At 40.5% G+C, this 17,506-nt stretch overlaps 1 protein-coding gene across 2 annotated transcripts; it reads right to left on the bottom strand.

The window, feature by feature from the left end:
• Positions 1 to 627: 627 nt before the first annotated feature.
• On the bottom strand, positions 628 to 17,178 carry LOC124120245 (phytanoyl-CoA dioxygenase domain-containing protein 1-like). 2 transcript variants are annotated; one of them, XM_046483022.2, is made up of 12 exons: positions 17,117 to 17,178; positions 14,264 to 14,401; positions 13,476 to 13,551; positions 12,603 to 12,650; positions 10,612 to 10,667; positions 8,777 to 8,839; positions 7,212 to 7,233; positions 4,879 to 5,004; positions 3,497 to 3,625; positions 3,207 to 3,333; positions 1,567 to 1,632; positions 628 to 1,494 (listed from the first exon to the last, which is right to left on the bottom strand). In XM_046483022.2, exons 1-11 carry the CDS (start codon positions 17,141 to 17,143, stop codon positions 1,578 to 1,580), a joined length of 867 nt encoding a protein of 288 aa, XP_046338978.2. In that variant the 5' UTR covers positions 17,144 to 17,178; the 3' UTR covers positions 628 to 1,494; positions 1,567 to 1,577. The 2 variants fall into 2 exon arrangements, with proteins under 2 accessions (XP_046338978.2, XP_046338977.2); XM_046483021.2 differs by having other exon boundaries at positions 628 to 1,632.
• Between the last annotated feature and the right edge of the window lie 328 nt (positions 17,179 to 17,506).

The raw sequence follows: 17,506 nt of genomic DNA, 5'->3' as shown, positions 1-17,506 counted from the left end.
TATCTCAGTTAAGACTCAGTTCTATACATGAGGCACCAATATCAATTTTGTTCACTCGTAAAGCCAAATATCTTCCACTGTGATATGATGTGTAAATAGTCGAGCAGACCGGTCACTGCTTTGAAACAGGCTAGCGTGGACACAGCTTGATGGCAGCAGGGACTGAAGCTGTTGCAGAGGCAACTGTTCTGTGGCTGTATCGCTTGAGCTTTGTCTTGAACAGATGCTGATAGTCTGGTTGAATAAAAGTGACAGAACCCTTTCCACATTATACATATAATAAAGGGCATTTTCAGGTGAGGTGAGGTGAGGTGAAATGGGGTCTAATGTTGCGTCAAGGATTATTGCACTCATACAGGTGTGCGTGTGTGTGTGTGTGTGTGTGTGCGTGTGTGTCCATCTCTCTCGATCTCTCTCTCTCTCTCCCTTGTGTAGCTTCGAGTGTCATCCAAACGCAACACAATCAAATGCATCCCTAATGACATCTGATAACACATCCCTATCAGAAATATGTGGGTTCCACCTTGCTCTTGTCACCATGTTTTTGTCAAACTCTGTTCATTAACGCAAGACCAGAGAATCAGTATGAAATACTATGATTATGAAACAACACACACATTAACAGTCTTGTAATGTTAAAACTTTTATTTTCCAATACTCCTGCCATACAATAATCACCGTTGCATTCATAAAAAGTGAGCAAGGTAGCGAAGAACATCCTTGCCACAGGAATGATTGTTGATAAAAGTGGAGACATTCTTGACAAGACTCCGCTTTACTCCTTTAATCCACCTGTGTTGATATATATGATATCAACACACTCGGGTGAGATTCTATATGTAACACCCATGGCTGTTATCAATGTTATCATCATATTAAAAACAATTCTGTAATGAATTCAGCATGACGAATTAATGACAGCAGTGAATTGATATTTCACCCTAAACAGATCTTAAAATTTAATATGTCTGTACTTGAGTAACAAACTGTTTAAATTCAATCATTGTTAACAATTCCGTGTGCATCTTCCTGATCAAAATCCTTCAAAGTTATATCACTGGGTAACCTTTAACCGAATCACCAGTAGATTCCAAGGAAACGTGTGTACAGCTGATTGCTGTTTCCAGCTTAGTTTACGAGAAAATACACAAGGAAACCTTAACCCTATATGTAAAACAATGCCTAGCAGAACAAAAAATACAATTGAAATGGTAAATCAACATGTCTGGTGATTTTTCATCTCAAATTACAAATTTGTACTGACCAAGTTTCTTATCACCCCTTCGTTTACTGGAATTCGCTGAATGGGTATGGTGTAATTTCTTTCTGCGTATAATATTCAAAAAAAAAAATTCTCCAAAATACTGAATCTGCTAGGGATGGATGCACCATATTCAAGAAAATATGGTATTTCTTATCCACATATATATTTTGTATTTATAAAATTAGGAGAAAAAATCTGTGCATGATCTTATTCTATTATGCAGTAATCGTGCAAATATCGCATAAGACGAGATGCTGGATGATTGGACGTCTCCTGAATGTGGCATCACATCTGCAGTGAGTTGTCTCCCCTGCTATTGTGTGGTCGTGTAGACTGGAGAGAATGTTTCGGCATCTGTTGGCTGTAACCTGGAACAATGCGTGAGTGAGTGAGAAATAGTGATGAGAGGATGAGTGAGTGAGGGAAAAATAGTAAATGAGTGAGAGGAAAATAGTGAGTGGAAGAGAGGGAAGAACAGTGAGTGGGTGAGTGAGGGAAAAACAGTGAGTGAGGGAGGGAAACAGTGAGAGGAAGAGAGGGAAAAACTGAGTGAGGGAGGGAGGGAGGGAGGGAAAAACAGGAAGAGAGAGAAGAATAGTGAGTGAGTGAGGGAGGGAACAACTGAGAGGAAGAGGAGAAAGAATAGTGAGTGAGGGAAACAGTGAGAGGAAGAGAGGGAAAAACAGTGAGTGAGGGAGGGAGGGAAAAACAGGAAGAGGGAAGAATAGTGAGTGAGGGAGGGAAAAACAGTGAGAAGAAGAGAGGGAAGAATAGTGAGTGAGTGAAGGAGAGAAACTGAGAGGAAGAGAGGGGAAAACAGTGAGTTAGGGAGGGAGGGAAAAACAGGAAGAGAGGGAAGAATAGTGAGTGAGTGAGGGAGAGAAACTGAGAGGGAAAAACAGTGAGTGAGGGAGGGAGGGAAAAACAGGAAGAGAGGGAAGAATAGTGAGTGAGTGAGGGAGAGAAACTGAGAGGAAGAGGGAAAAACAGTGAGTGAGTGAGAGAAACAGGAAGAGAGGGAAAAACAGTGAGTGAGTGAGGGAGAGAAACAGGAAGAGAGGGAAGAATAGTGAGTGAGTGAGTGAGGGAAGAATAGTGAGTGATGAGGATGAACATTGTGTTTTTACAGATCTTGAGTGTTATTGAGTACTTGGATGTGGGGTAATTTTAACATTTGAAACGTCCGGGTTTCTTGTTGGTTGAAAATGAACAACCACAAATCTGAAAACACACAATGTCTATCTCCAACGTTTAACACCTTGATACCCCATACAAGTGGAGTGAGTGAGGGAATGTTGTTAAGTGTCCCAGTCAGCAGTATTCTGACTATCTCGACTGCTTGTTTCTTTGTTGTTTAACGCCGCACTCAGCAATATTTGAGCTATATGATATCTGTAAGCAATTGTATCTGGAAAGACAATTCAGTGATTGACATCATGAGTATCAATCTACTCAATTGGGATACGATTACATGCATCAACCAAGCCAGCAAGCCTGACCACCCGATCCCTTTAGTCGCCTCTTACGGCAAGCAAACCAGTGACTGAAAGCATGAGCAACAATTCCAACCGAGTGTGTTCGTCGGAGAGTGTGGTAGCTACACTGTTTGATAGGCATTGCTTAGAACTTGACGGATGACAAAATAGACACAATTTATGGATAACAACTTCTTTAATTACTGGGGGCGGTCAGGTAGCCTAGTGGTTAAAGCGTTCGATCGTAACGCCGAAGACCCGGGTTCGATTCCCGACATGGCTACAATGTGTGAAGCCCATTTCTGGTGTCCCCCGCCGTGATATTGCTGGAATATTGCTAAAAGCGGCGTAAAACTCTACTCACTCACTCACTCTTTAATTACTGTAAACGCAACATTTCAGTTTACTGTTGTCCATGAATAGTGTCTACTTCGTACACAACAGTTGTTTACAATGTGATGTCTCACCAGTTCTGTGTGCTGTATTCTGTGTTGTGCTGGTCGTACACATGGAACGTGTACACGTGCCGGGATCGTGAAGACAAGTTCTGCTCGCTCTTGTGAACCACCTCGCCATGGATCAACACCAGCGACCCTGTAGGGCAAGGTCAAACAGATGAGCGGGTAGAAATTGTCAATGTTTAGCATCAGCAACTCAGAAAATACTGGCTGGATGCATGATGTCATGGATTACCATGACAACAACAAAGTCACCTCACCACCCAATCCAATTAATCGCCTTGTATCTGTAATCTTACCTTTCTTAACTTCAGCTGGTACAAATTTCTTGTCATCAAATTTGACGACTTCTCCTGTAAACATGGTGCCTGGTTTTCCTGGACCCCGCTCTGGGTTGATGATCATACGTCTGTTGCCAGCAACGCCATCTGGTGACAGCAACACACATCAATGTTACAGCACTATCATATACAGTCAGCCTAGTCACATGCTGTAACCCCCTGGGCCCACTTGCACAAAGCGATCTTAGCACTACAGCTATCTTAAGTATATATTAGAGTCTGGGAGTTACAATCATCGTAGTGCTAAGATGGCTTTGTGCAAGTGGGCACTGATCCTCCGATCTAAGGCACTGGTGGACCATAAAGCTATCTAGCAATTGCAATATGAAAGAATGGTGGTCCTAATGATAAACTACAGAACTTGATGCTTCAGGTAAACACTGTTATTCGTTAAAATTTCATTATACAACTGACATAAGATCTTCTCCACACACACACACACACACACACACACACACACACACACACACACACACACACACACACACACAATCATTCTGAAACACTATGACAACACACAACATAATCAAGGGGACATTCTATACTTGCAACCTTCAACTTTACCGATACAATTCACGCGCCAAAACTTCTGGAATGAGAGTTATCTCCCTTAAATCATTCTTTTGAGTAGTATACAAGTGGGTCATTTTACTTCTGTTGAACGTACCCCTAAGAGAGTAGGTAATACATGTAGTGTTGGGATGTGTTTACATTTTGTGTTCACCGGAACCATAACACTTCCAAATGTGTAAATGTTTTAGAGTATGATGGAGAAAGGGGGTTGTGCTCCCACTCATCCCCAGTGGAATGACACATTATCGTAATCCAATCAAACAGCACATATCACTGCTTATTAGCCCTGATTGGTACGCTGGGAAGGTGTCAACAAACTTGAACTGGAGTGGTCAATGACGCCTAGTTTGACACAAGTGGGTAGAACTCTTGTCCCCAGCAGTGATAACTCACCGGATCCCTATTGTGTAATTCCTATTTTTTTAATGACATTGTTGTGTACTTGTTACAACTGCTGCTCAATAAACTGTGTTTGTGTTTATATTCAAGCTGGTATTTCCGCTATCCAAAGTGTGCAGTGAGGTCATCTTATTGTTGATAGTCATTTTGCGGACATAAATGCGAAGTTTCATTAATGTGAACAAAGACCACTTGCATTTTTTGCATCTAATTCACTCTTGCATTAATGTCAAGATTCTTTATTTAGCCAGATCTTTGTGTGATCGGCCCGGGGTCCTGGAACATATTCTGCCCGTGCTGTTATTAATTTAACGGTGCTTTTAGCATGTGGAATACTGAATGACAATTCTACTGATGAAAATCCCTACCTTTGTGAGATCCAGGGATGAACCACAGACATCCATTGTCCAGTGTGGCATCTTCCAGCGCTATCCAGACCCCCACCAGCTTCATGGGGTCCGTGTACAGGAACGTGGAGTCCTGGTGCGGCACCACTGTAGGGGAGACATCAGATATACAGGTGTCATACCGCTCGTTAACACCAATGGTTAAAATTCGAAGGTATCATTATAACAATTGAAACCTCTGGGCGACTGTAAAGAGTTAGTGAGTGATTCAGATTTTACACTGCCTTTAGAATGCTAGTGATATTCTCTGTGACCAACCATGAATGAGTGAGTATGGTTTTACGCCGCTTTTAGCAATATTCCAGCAATATCACGGCGTGGGACACCAGAAATGGGCTTCACACATTGTACCCATGTCGGGAATCGAACCCAGGTCTTCGGCGTGACGAGCGAACGCTTTAACCACTAGGCTACCTGACCGTCCCTGACCAACCATGAAATAAGGGACCTTATGGGTGAAAAATCACATTTTGACTTTTCATTGTATTTTATTTTCGGAACACAAAAATACAACTCACATGCCTCCATTCAAATTTATTACAGAGATACATTTGGACTCATATTCCGACTTATAACTATTTAAATATTACCAGGTAATAATTGCAGTTTTCAGACATAATGTCTGATGAATTGGAAGTAGACATGTATGCTGAAAGTTTTTTTAAAATAATGTTTTTGTTACATTATGAATTAACAAGAGAAAAATAAGATATTTTTGTACAGCCCGCACACATGGCGTCTTCACTGAAGTAAATTGACGTCAAACGTCTTTACAACATCACATCACAATTGTATCCTAGCAACCAAAAGGTCTCCTGGGGGTCACAGATTTCGATATTCAGGGGGACACCAGAAACAGACTTCCCGTATTGTAGGTGAGGTGAGGTGAGGTGAGGTGAGGTGAGGTGAGGTGAGGTGAGGTGAGGTGAGGTGAGGTGAGGTGAGGTGAGGTGAGGTGAGGTGAGGTGAGGTGAGGTGAGGTGAGGTGAGGTGAGGTGAGGTGAGGTGAGGTGAGGTGAGGTGAGGTGAGGTGAGGTGAGGTGAGGTGAGGTGAGGTGAGGTGAGGTGAGGTGAGGTGAGGTGAGGTGAGGTGAGGTGAGGTGAGGTGAGTTGAGTTGAGTTGAGTTGAGTTGAGTTGAGTTGAGTTGAGGTGAGGTGAGGTGAGGTGAGGTGAGGTGTGGTGAGGTGAGGTGAAATTGGGTTTAACGTCGCGTCCAAGATTATTGCACTTATATAGCGACGTGCATGCACGTGTGTGTGTGTGGCTGCTTGTACTAGTCTGGACTGATGCCGATTTATAGTGCTAGGTCACTGAGATACCATGCCTTAGTTTAACATGAACACCCCACTCAGACACTGTATACTGTCTCCGAGCCGACCAGTCCTTGTTTTAGCCCCTTAATGTCGAGCGCCAGACAGGGTAACAAGTACCATCTTTTAACGTCTTTTGGTATGACGCGGCCGGGATCGAGCCCTGGACCACAAGACCACGGAGGCGGCACTTCCCGTATTGTACCCATGTAGGGAATCAAACCCAGCACCTAGGCATGATGGATGAACAAATGCTTTAACCACACCACTACCCTAATGCCATAACCAACAGTTTAAGCTTGAGGTTTCAAATGTTATATTTCCAGGGTATCAAATACTCAATCACACATGATAATCTAAAAACCTTTATGGGTATTCTTACATCTATGAGATATCTTATGCTTCATGGGGATTCTGGAATAGGTACATGTGTCCCCTGCTGAATGTATTGGGTAGTCAGGCTCGGTTATTTGGTCAATAACATGTCATTATAAACCAATTGCATGGATCGATGCTCATGATGTCAATCCCTGGATTATCCGGCCCAGACTTGATTATTAACATACCACCGTCATACAGCTGGAATGTTGCTGAGTGCAAGCGTATCCTTCCATGACAACCAAACTACGGTCCTACTCTTCCACTGAAGTATCACTCTTTGATAAATTGATAAATAATAAATTGATTTGATAAATGTCACCAAATAATATTTCAAAATGTTCTCTCACGCCAAGAGTGAGTATGGTTTTATTCCGCTTTAAGCAATATTCCAGCAATATCACAGAGTGTGTGGGGGGGGACACCAGACATGGGCTTCACACATTGTTCCCCTTGTGGTGAAACGGACTTGGGTCTTCAGTGTGACAAGCAAACTCTTTAACCTCTAGGCTACCCTACCATGTTGTGCCATAACTGTTCACAGAGCTTCTAAACCACCTCACTCACCCTAGTTTGTGTTAAGACAAATAAGCTTTAATAATTACCTTCACCTCCGATGCCAGGTTGCTGAAATGTGATGAGAAATACTCTTCAGATAAAGACAGGAAACAAGAACTTATGATGAGGCACCAAATTATTTTCTTGTTGGATGAGTGAGTGAGTGAGTGAGTGAGTGAGTGAGTTTACCGCCGCTTTTAACAGTATTCCAGGTATATCACAGCTGTTAGCTTAATGTGGGAGGAAAGCCCGAAGTGATGCAGGTATTAGACATTTACCACTTCGGTGAAACCCACGAGCACGGGTATGGTGCTGACAAACCTAGAAACATAATCAGGGCGAACTGGGATTCAAACCCACAATCCTAGATTTCTGGTGTGCCAAAGGGACACAACTCTGCACAGCGGTCATGGCACCTCAGACAACGAAGCCATCTGTGCCCCCCTGTTCTATGGATGAAGAAACAGTAGTTGTGTGGGGGATACTTTTTCATCAGTTTCCAGCTCATTGGGACCGTCTAGACGATCACTGACCAAGAGGTGTTCAAAAATGGTAGTTCTTGTTACCCTGCCTGGCATTCGGCACTAAGGGGATAAAACATGGACTGGTCAGTTTGAAGTCAGTATGAGTTCAACATTCTTGAATGCAATGACTTTAAACCCCATTCCACCTTACCTCACCTCCAACACATCTTTCAAACAAACCAACATACGGAATTGTCAAATATTTAAATGCAACAATCTTTCTTGAAACAAACTGCCAGTCTGAGCTGATGGCTGGACCAATAATGACAGTAAAGCTCAACTTCTCTTCAGCTCACTGATCTTCAATAGGAGTTGATAATAAAACAAGTTCATAATAAATTGAATTTATAACAAGGCAAAAAGTGAGCAGGGCTCACTAATACCCCTGACTTCGACATATTTCTAAGAATAAAAAATGAAAAAAAAGCAATCTTTTTTTTAGAAAATCCACTTATCGAAATTAAACTTTACACTGCGCCTCTCCTACTGGTAGAGAAAGTATTCACGAAGTATGAAAAGAATCAATGCAGTAGTTTTCAAGTTATAGGTCGCACAAAAAATGTCCTTCGAAGGACAGATTGATGGGCCAACAGACGGGAAGACGGATGGACGGAATTCCTTGGTATAACTATATACCTACGCCATTTTAGGTCGGGGGTATAACAAAAGGAGTTGATAATAATATGAGTTCATAATAAAATGAGTTCATAAAATATGAATTAATAATAATATGAGTTCACAACAAAACAAGTTAATAACGAAATAGTTATAAGTTAAGTTGATAATAAAATGAATTAAGGTAAGGTAAGGTAACATGATTTGTTTGTATACTTGTTATTTAACGCTGCACTCAGCAATATTCCAGCCATATGGCGGCGGTTTCTAAATAATCGAGTCTGGATCAGACAATTCGGTGATTGACATCATGAGCATTGATCCATTCATTTGGGATCGATGACATGCATCAACCAAGTTAGCGAGTCTGACCATCCGATCCCGTTCGTTGCCTCTTACGACGAGCATAGTCACCTTTTACGGCAAGAATGAGTTGCTGAAGACCTATTCTACCCCGGATCTTCACAGGTTACCTTGAATATGTACATGCTCTGACACACGGTGGGCTCCACCATCCCAACAGCCCGCAACACATCCTGAAACCAGAACACTTTACATGTATACTAAATGAAAATATAGGCACAAAGAAATTTATATTTCAATAATCAGACCATTTTGTTGAGCCCATCGAACTATGCATACACAAAATCTTGAACAGAAATGGCTGTGTAAAGACTGTAGATTGTTCCACTGTGGTTACCATGGCGATGCTCACAACAGCGCCACACAAGCAGGCCATGACATATTCTTACTTAAAAAGTTTCATTTTTTTTGCCCAACTTTCAGGTTTTAAGGTCCTGGAATCCAAAAACCAAAATAAGTTCTGCCTTAGGAACAAGTCAGCTCCATCATAGACTGCAGCTATTCTGACGGTTCAAAATCATGAACAGGAAGTCTAAGTTTCAAGGTGAAGGACAAAATAACAAATGAAATCACGCGAGGTAGGGACTGAGAAAACAGACGGGGATGATTATCTAAACTCGGCCAAAGTCAAAATGCACTCGACCATGACATTTTAGAATCCTGTGTCTGATTGGTCAGTCAGCAGTATTGAATCTATGTTAGACCATGACTTTGCTGATGACTGCATCATCATTAAAGGAACTATCTATTTAGAATCCAAGAGGCAATTTCAAACACTGATCCTTCTTTCGAAAATAGCTGAATAAGAAAATAGCATTAACACTATTCCTCGCTATGGGGCGTATTAGAATTTTGTTTATTCACATAGCAGTGAATAACAAGGAAGTTAACGTTAATTATAAAAAAAGTCCTATAAAGCCTTAGGAAGCGATAGGCGTATACAGATTTCCCCTCATGTAACTTCAGAAGTTTCTCAGAAAGATTTTCCCATTGCAGACACTATGCACTAAATAAAAAAATAACATGGATCAAGGGCCGTAACTGTGTATGCATAAAATATAAAAACATGTAGCAAGGTATGTAACTCTGGAAAACATAATTTACGGCACCAATTTTCAAACTCAGTCTTGACAAGTATCCCCTAGATAAACATGCAAACTTTCAATCATTTCATAGTTTTTGAGTATGCAAAAAGTTGAAAAGCATGGAACAAGGGCCATAACTCTGTAAAAAATTACTTTAAGACACCAATTTTCGAACTCATTTGAGATCGTGACCAGTAACACCAGTGTGTAAATTTCATTTCTCCAACTAAAATAGCTTTTGAGAACATTTGTCGTATGAAGTCCGGTCTTATATCCCACGCCCGACTTCATGGCAAGGGGTAATAACATGCTGTGGTCCTAGATTATTCAGACCATATCCTTAGGTGAGATCAAGTGATATCTACATTGTAGATATCGCTGTTATGAAATGGCATCACAATGCTTTGCAGACCATTGTGATGTCATTGGTTACCATGACGTCACAACCAAATGACATCACTGATGGCTCTGGTACTGAAGCTGTTATCAGTACTTTTCACACTTAAGACACTGCTTATTACTGTGTACAAACTGAAAATGTTAGAAGAATAATGTTGGATGATAAATAAAATCTCACCTTCGTGTCTTTTGATATAAAATATATCAACACTCGTTGATCAACTTTTATCAACTTGTGTTGAAATATTTGATATCAAAAGACATGAGGGTGAGATTCCCTATATATACTACTATAAAAAAGAATTAAGGTCCCTCGATTTCTTTCAGAACTTTTTTGCCATGCCATCACAGATTAACTATAACAATGTGAAAGAATCGGTAGATCCTCAACTTTATTTGAGAAGTACAATTTGCAGAAAGCTTGACAATTCTTAGAATGTTATCCCAGCTGTGGAACTCACCTTCATTCTATCGCTGAAGGTGACCCGTCTGAACACCGGGTTCAGAATATGGAGAGCTGAAAAAAATGTAAATATCTCATTATTTCTTTACATTTCATCTCATGGAACATATGTTCTTCAATATCAACGAGTTGAGTGAGTGAGGTTTTATGCTGCTTTTTGCAATATTCCAGGAATATCATTGCATGACACCAAAAATTGGCTACTTAAATTGTAACCATGTGGGGAATTGAACCCAGGTCTTCAGCATGAACAGCAAAAACTTTAACCACTTGGCTACCCCAATGATCCTATTCAATATGAGTTCGGGCACGTCTAAGGTGCCGCGATTCGCTGTGCAGAGTTGTGTCCATTGTGCACCCTAGAACCCTATGATTGTGGGTTCGAATGCTGGTTCACCCCGACTAAGTTTCTAGGTCTGTCAGCACCATGCCTGGGGGTTTCACCGAAGTGGTAACTGCATCACTTCGGGCTTTCCTCCCACATTAAGCTGACACACTGCGATATATCTGTAATACTGTTAAAAGCGGTGTAAAACCCAACACATTCACTCACTCACTCACTATACATGAGTAAGCAAGTATGTTTCATGCAGCTTCTAGCAACATGCCAGCTTTCACATGCAGAGCTCCAGAAAAGCTGCGTATCTGAGTAAAATACACATCAGAAATGCAGAAATATGCAGTAAAATAAAATCCAAGCATATCAAATACGCAACGAACATAACAGATACGCTACAAAAATAAAACTTGTGCGGATCATCAAAATATTGTGAAGTAACCCTGCGTATTCGATTAGCAAATCAGCAACTTATTTTGAAATTATAAACAGACATTCCGTCAACCTCCATGCCAAACTCCACTATGATAGTAACATCATGATCATTTGCCAGCACACTTTCTTGTGGAAGTATCGTGGTATTTTTTAGTCCTATAAAGCTCTCGAACCCACACGACACCAGTTTGCAGGGACTAGATGAATAGTGTTTTTAAATATTTAACTTAAATACCCACATGTGTAAAAACAAGTGGGTAACAGAAATTTGAATACCCAGATAGAATTACTGATACCCAATGATTTTAAAATGCATGGGTAAAATACCCACAACACCAAAAGCTTATCTGGAGCTCTGCACATGTTAAATGTCACACTCATATGCTAGCTACATGACAGCGGTCTGTAAAGAATTGACACTGGAGCAGACAATCCAGTGATTGATATTAAGAGCAATGATCCACGATGCTGGACAATGATGACACCCAATCAACCAAGCCTGACCACTGGATCCATCTGGTCGCCACTTACGACAAGCACTGGTTGCTGGTGACCAAATCTAACCCAGAATGCCCATGGAGAATGCTTAACAAAAACCCACGTGGAGAATCAAACCAGGGGACTTTGAGTGACAGCTTTCACCACAAGGCTACCCAATCACACCCTTAATCATGTTAAATATAATGAAATATTATAACATTACAGATGCGAGTGAGTGAGTGAGTGAGTGAGTGAGTGAGTGAGTGAGTGAGTGAGTGAATGGGTTGGTGGTTGAGTGGTTGAGTGAGTGAGTGAGTGGGCGAGTGGTTGAGTGAGTGAGTGGGTGGGTGAGTGAGTGGTTGAGTGAGTGGTTGAGTGGGTTTGTGGGTGAGTGAGTGGTTGAGTGAGTGAGTGAGTGAGTGTTGGGTTTAACACTGCTTTGAACAGTATTACAGTATTTATCCTAATATCAAAGTTTGACTGCTTGATGTGGGAGGAAAGCCCTAGGTGATGCATGTATTAGAACAACTTCTTTGAAACCTTGAGCACAGGTATGGTGGTGACAAACCTAGAAACAACATCAGGGTGATACAGAACCGTCTTTCCTGAGCCGTTTCTGTGATTAACATATAAACCATGCCACAGATTTGACAATCCTCGACATAACCAAGTCAAAGAACAGATCTGAAACTTTCAACAGAGGTGGATAAAACCCAAGTGATGAGCTGTGGACTTACCATGGCCTATTTTGTTGACTGAGTGCTGCTTGTCCACTTGCAGCACCCCTGAGGACAAACGACCAGCATACTAGACTAACATGAAATCTTATATTACACAATACACGTCTTTCCTGATGTTGATTTCATGTGGAATAGCATGTGATAGCATGTTACTACACATGATATAAATGGTATATGCTCTGACTAATGAGCATACCGTATTCGACATGATAAGCGCCCCCCGCTCTAATAAGCACCTCTTCCGATTGATCACACAAGACTTATTTATTCATGTATAATACACACTCATGGGTCATATATGCAACCTTAATTATGAGCAATTAAATTCTGGAAAATATATCTGTCGTGCATAAACATTTCAGGCTGTGAGCATAAACCATGGAATTTACGATCTTTCAACTCTGTTTTTTTCCACAAAAATAATATTCTAATAAGAGCCCCCTATTTTTATTTTGGAGAACGCCCTGGACGCTTATTAGGTCGAATACGGTATTATTTTTTACAAGTATTGAAAACATTAAATAACACCAAAAGATTCCTATTTTAGAGTACTGACAGAATGTTCTTGCAGAATTTGGCACAAATGGTCGTGGTCTTCATCAGGCTTTTATCTGCTTATCATGTGTTTATGTAATTTTATCACAAGGAAATGAGACAAGAAAAAAACCCACATAGCTGGAGAAAGTTCATGCTTGAACATATTGTAATGAAGTTTTGTATAGATAACAAGCACAACATTCTCTTTGTGTCATCAGTCGACTAAGTGATTTAAGAACACTTATCTACACAGTCAGTCTTTGGACTGAAATGCTTCTTTTTATTGTTTATAAGAATACATCATACTTATTATCATCTTGACAGTTCTCTCACCTTCTTTATCAAGTGCTCCCTTCTCGAAGAAAAATCGAATTTTATCACCACTTGTCATGAAATAGTCATCATTTGTCTGAAAATATGAATCCAAATTTAAAAAAATACAATAGAGAGAAAGTTAGGTAAACACTACTTTCAACACTTTTCTTTTGCAAAATCATGGACGTGTCAGGAAAACTTGACGTGTTTGGATTCTTAAGGTGTTAGGAAAGCTTGAGGTGTTAGGAAAGTTTAAAGTGTGAGGAAAGCTTGAGGTGTTAGGAAAGTTTGATGTGTGAGGAAAGCTTGAAGTGTTAGGAAAGCTTGAGGTATGCCAGAGACCTATGATTGTGGGTTTGAATCCGGAATATGTTTCTAGGTTTGTCAGCACCATACCCATGCTCGCAGGGTTTCACCGAAGTGGTAAATATCTGAGACCTGCATCACTTCGGGCTTTCCTCCCACATTAAGCTGACACACCGCGATATAACTGGAATACTGTTAAAAGCAGCGTTAAACCCAACTCACTCACTGTATCAAAATGGTATGTCTGGTACCTAAGCTGGGCCACCATCCTGACAACGTCTTCTTGTCATGATGAAAAGAATATCAACAAATCTGTATTCAATAACGCAAGCTATTCAGGTTCTCAAGTTCTAAGACAGAGGACTGATGACAGTACATTATTACTAATTTAGAATAAAACAGACCATTTTCAAGAATAATAGGACTTCTCCACCCTTCACCCATTGTTCTAACAATTGCACCATTTTATCCACCTGTTGATGAATGGTTACCATGGTTACCTGTTCTGTGGTAGAGAAGATGGTGTGGTGCTGTGCTGGGTCCATGTCATTGATGATGTTGCTGCATTCATGACGTAGTGCTGATATATCGGTGTCGTCAAGGAAATTTGGAATGACAGCGTAACCGTCTTTCTGGAGCTGCGTGTGAGGAAAATTCTGTCATACATGATTCAACCTTATTTTACCGATGACCAGGGCCCACTTGCACAAAGCCATCTTTGCACTATGATGATCTAAACTCCCATACTCTAACATAGAGTAAAGACAGTTGAAGCACTAAGATCACTTTGTGCAAGTGGGCCTAGGGCTTCAGTGTAATGGGGTGAAATGGAATTTAACATCGCGTTCAAGATTATTTCACTCAAACAGCGACATGTTGCTTGTATAATTCCGGGGAATCCAGACTAATGCTGGTTTTATAGTACTAGCCCTCCGAGATACTATGCTGCAGTGTAACAGTGTTTAAATTTGACACCCCAATCAGACACATTATACCAGTCCTTGTTTTATTCCCTTAATGCTGAGTGCCAGGCAAGGTAACAACAAGTAGATCTCTGCCATCTTTTACGCTTTTTTTGTGATGCGGCCGGGCATCGAACCATCAACCTCTTGCTCTCCGGACTGATGCTCTATCCACTGCACCACAGGGGCGGTTCACTTCAATCATAGAGTAGTTGCCATAGGTAGGTGCATCTCCCGAGGCAAGAGTTAACTGACTATAAAAGCCCAGTTCCCACCCTTGCCGAACTAGGCTCGTATTATGGAGTTACATTTTGGCTGGACTAACGAGTCTGTGCATAGTCCAATCAAAATTGTGCAACGAAATCGAAATTCGGTTTGTAAACTGTCATGCAGATTTCGGTCGATTGCAGGATTTGTAAAGCATGTGCACCGCCAACTCCTTGTCAGCAGATATTTTCCAAATCTTTTGATGATTTAAATCAAGGTGCTCACATGATTTGATGCACTTCGCAATGTAAGACCCGTTTTATCACAATATAGATCTTGATTATTGATCAGATTGTCTTGACTGGGCACCGCCATTTTGTTTGAATCAAATGCAAGTGATACGAGAGGTGGAATCTGATTGGTCCATAGGAAAGGCTTAGAAGGGACATAACTGGTAATAGCCACTGGTGGCGCTACGATCGAGACCAGGAATTCCAGCCTAGTTCGGCAAGGGTGGAAACTGGACTTTTAAAGTCAGTTACCTCTCTTGTCCCGGGAAGATGAGGTAGGTGTTGTTTACTTTAAGACTGTGCAATGTTGGTGAACTACAGTAATACTATGTTAAACATTTTCAAGTGTGTCATTACCAGTAAGTACAACAAAGGAGTCAGCACCTTCAATTAGGGCTGTTGGGTAACTCGAACCATATATTTTATGGCTGTCATCAATACTGCATGGTTCTATAGACTACATAGAGAACAGCAATACCAAAAACTGTAAAAACTTTTGTTATACTTTTGAATAAAAAACAACAAAACAAAAGCTTCTCGTGCTGTTATGGATAAGTCTTGTCAGCTAAATACCTCAATCTCATTGCCTGTCTTCTTATGACATAGCCAGTACACATAGCTATAGGACACCTTTTTGTCAAAAGTTCGCTCAGTTTCTGATTTGCTTGACCATCAGCTAATAACAGGAATAAAGGAGAGCGGGTCATGTTTGGCTTAATGTATTAGTAATGTTGCTGGCCATGGACAAACAATTTGTATATTTGTTGTGTATATGTAAATATTGTATATTGGTTTCAAGATTCATTCCCTACTGTTATAGTGAAGGCTTATTAAAATCTTACTTTTGAAATTTCGGGTGGTTTTCAACTCCTTTTACCTCGTACATTTACTGAACTATATATCAATATATCATGAACAATAAAAGGTTTTAATAAAAATGTGTATTTTTTTTCTAAAAGTTCTTGGTGTCTCCTCTCTTGTACACTACATGCGACTGACGACAAGCCTAATTTGAATAAAAAAAACATACTATTTTGGCGACTGACGATGTTTTTAAGCCTAATTTGAATAAAAAAACCATGCTATTTTGCACATACCGTATCCTCACTGAGAAAACTTTAAATTAATGATTACAATATAATAAAGGTAATAATTTCACGCAGAAGCATAATAATATGTTCATTGAATTCACAAAACAATTTTAACTTCTTATGTGAAGAAGCCAAACTGTGATGATTAAACAATCTTTTCTAAATGTAGGCCCATCAGTGTCCTTGGAAGATCACTTACAGTGCCTCGCGATTACAACATATGGGAGACAACTCTTCGCACCTTGGGTGAGCTTATCGGAGTAAATATTCCCGGATGTATTCCGGGATATCGATCCCACCAGTTGGATATTCCTACATAAACGAAAAAATCATGGGCATGGATTGCGCTGAGCGTCTGACACTGTCACTGGATTGACGGACAGTTATCCCGTATTTCCAAATCTCGATTTCCAACATGCGAAGCCATGTGCTTAGCAAGGGTCTAGATCGGTTGGCTGGTGTGCGATATTATTTTTATCAAACACACTTCAGTGATTTTACTAACCATCGCTCAGGCATTACAGGTGGACATTGGCCCACATAATACACAGTTTAGCTACGTACTCCACGATGCGCTGTCGAGTTTAAGACTCCAACATGCGGTAATGGCTTCACAAACCCACCCGACTACACCCTCAAAATGACGCAGGTTTACGACAGCATTCAAAATGTAATCGTCAAACGATGAGTGAAATCTGCATTGACATACGTTGACATATTAATAAGCAAGACGTTTCTAACTGCCGTAAGGCAATACTTTTGTATAATGACCTGGAAATAAATCAGAATGAAAGAAAATTAACCTGAGAATTTAATCCCTCGAAGTCCATATCTGACGACCTTTAAATCGACCTCGACCTACTAGTACGCGAAGAACAAGGTCAAGGTCACAGAGTTTTGCGCTGATCCCCTCAGTCTCCCTTGTGATGGTAGACTGACATTAAGTCTCTGAAATGACCCTTTTTATGAAAAAAAAAACAAAACAAAAAAAACCCCCAAAAAACAAATAAACCAGTTGTTGAATTATAGTTATAAAATAAGAATAAAAGGATCCCAGAGAATTTCTTCATTTTCAGATACAGCAGTAATCTAGACTTGCCGAACATTATAGACTTGCATGGGGTGGTGGATATATTTGTTTCAGGGTCTGTATGACAGACTAACGTGATGGATGCGAATCGTAGAATAAAGCT

The sequence above is a fragment of the Haliotis rufescens genome, unplaced genomic scaffold, assembly GCF_023055435.1.
Source record: "Haliotis rufescens isolate VD_foot unplaced genomic scaffold, xgHalRufe1.0.p SCAF_8, whole genome shotgun sequence".
In the NCBI taxonomy this organism is placed as follows: domain Eukaryota; kingdom Metazoa; phylum Mollusca; class Gastropoda; order Lepetellida; family Haliotidae; genus Haliotis; species Haliotis rufescens.
Note: the sequence above shows the minus strand (reverse complement) of the source record. Positions and strands in the feature narration are given on the sequence as shown.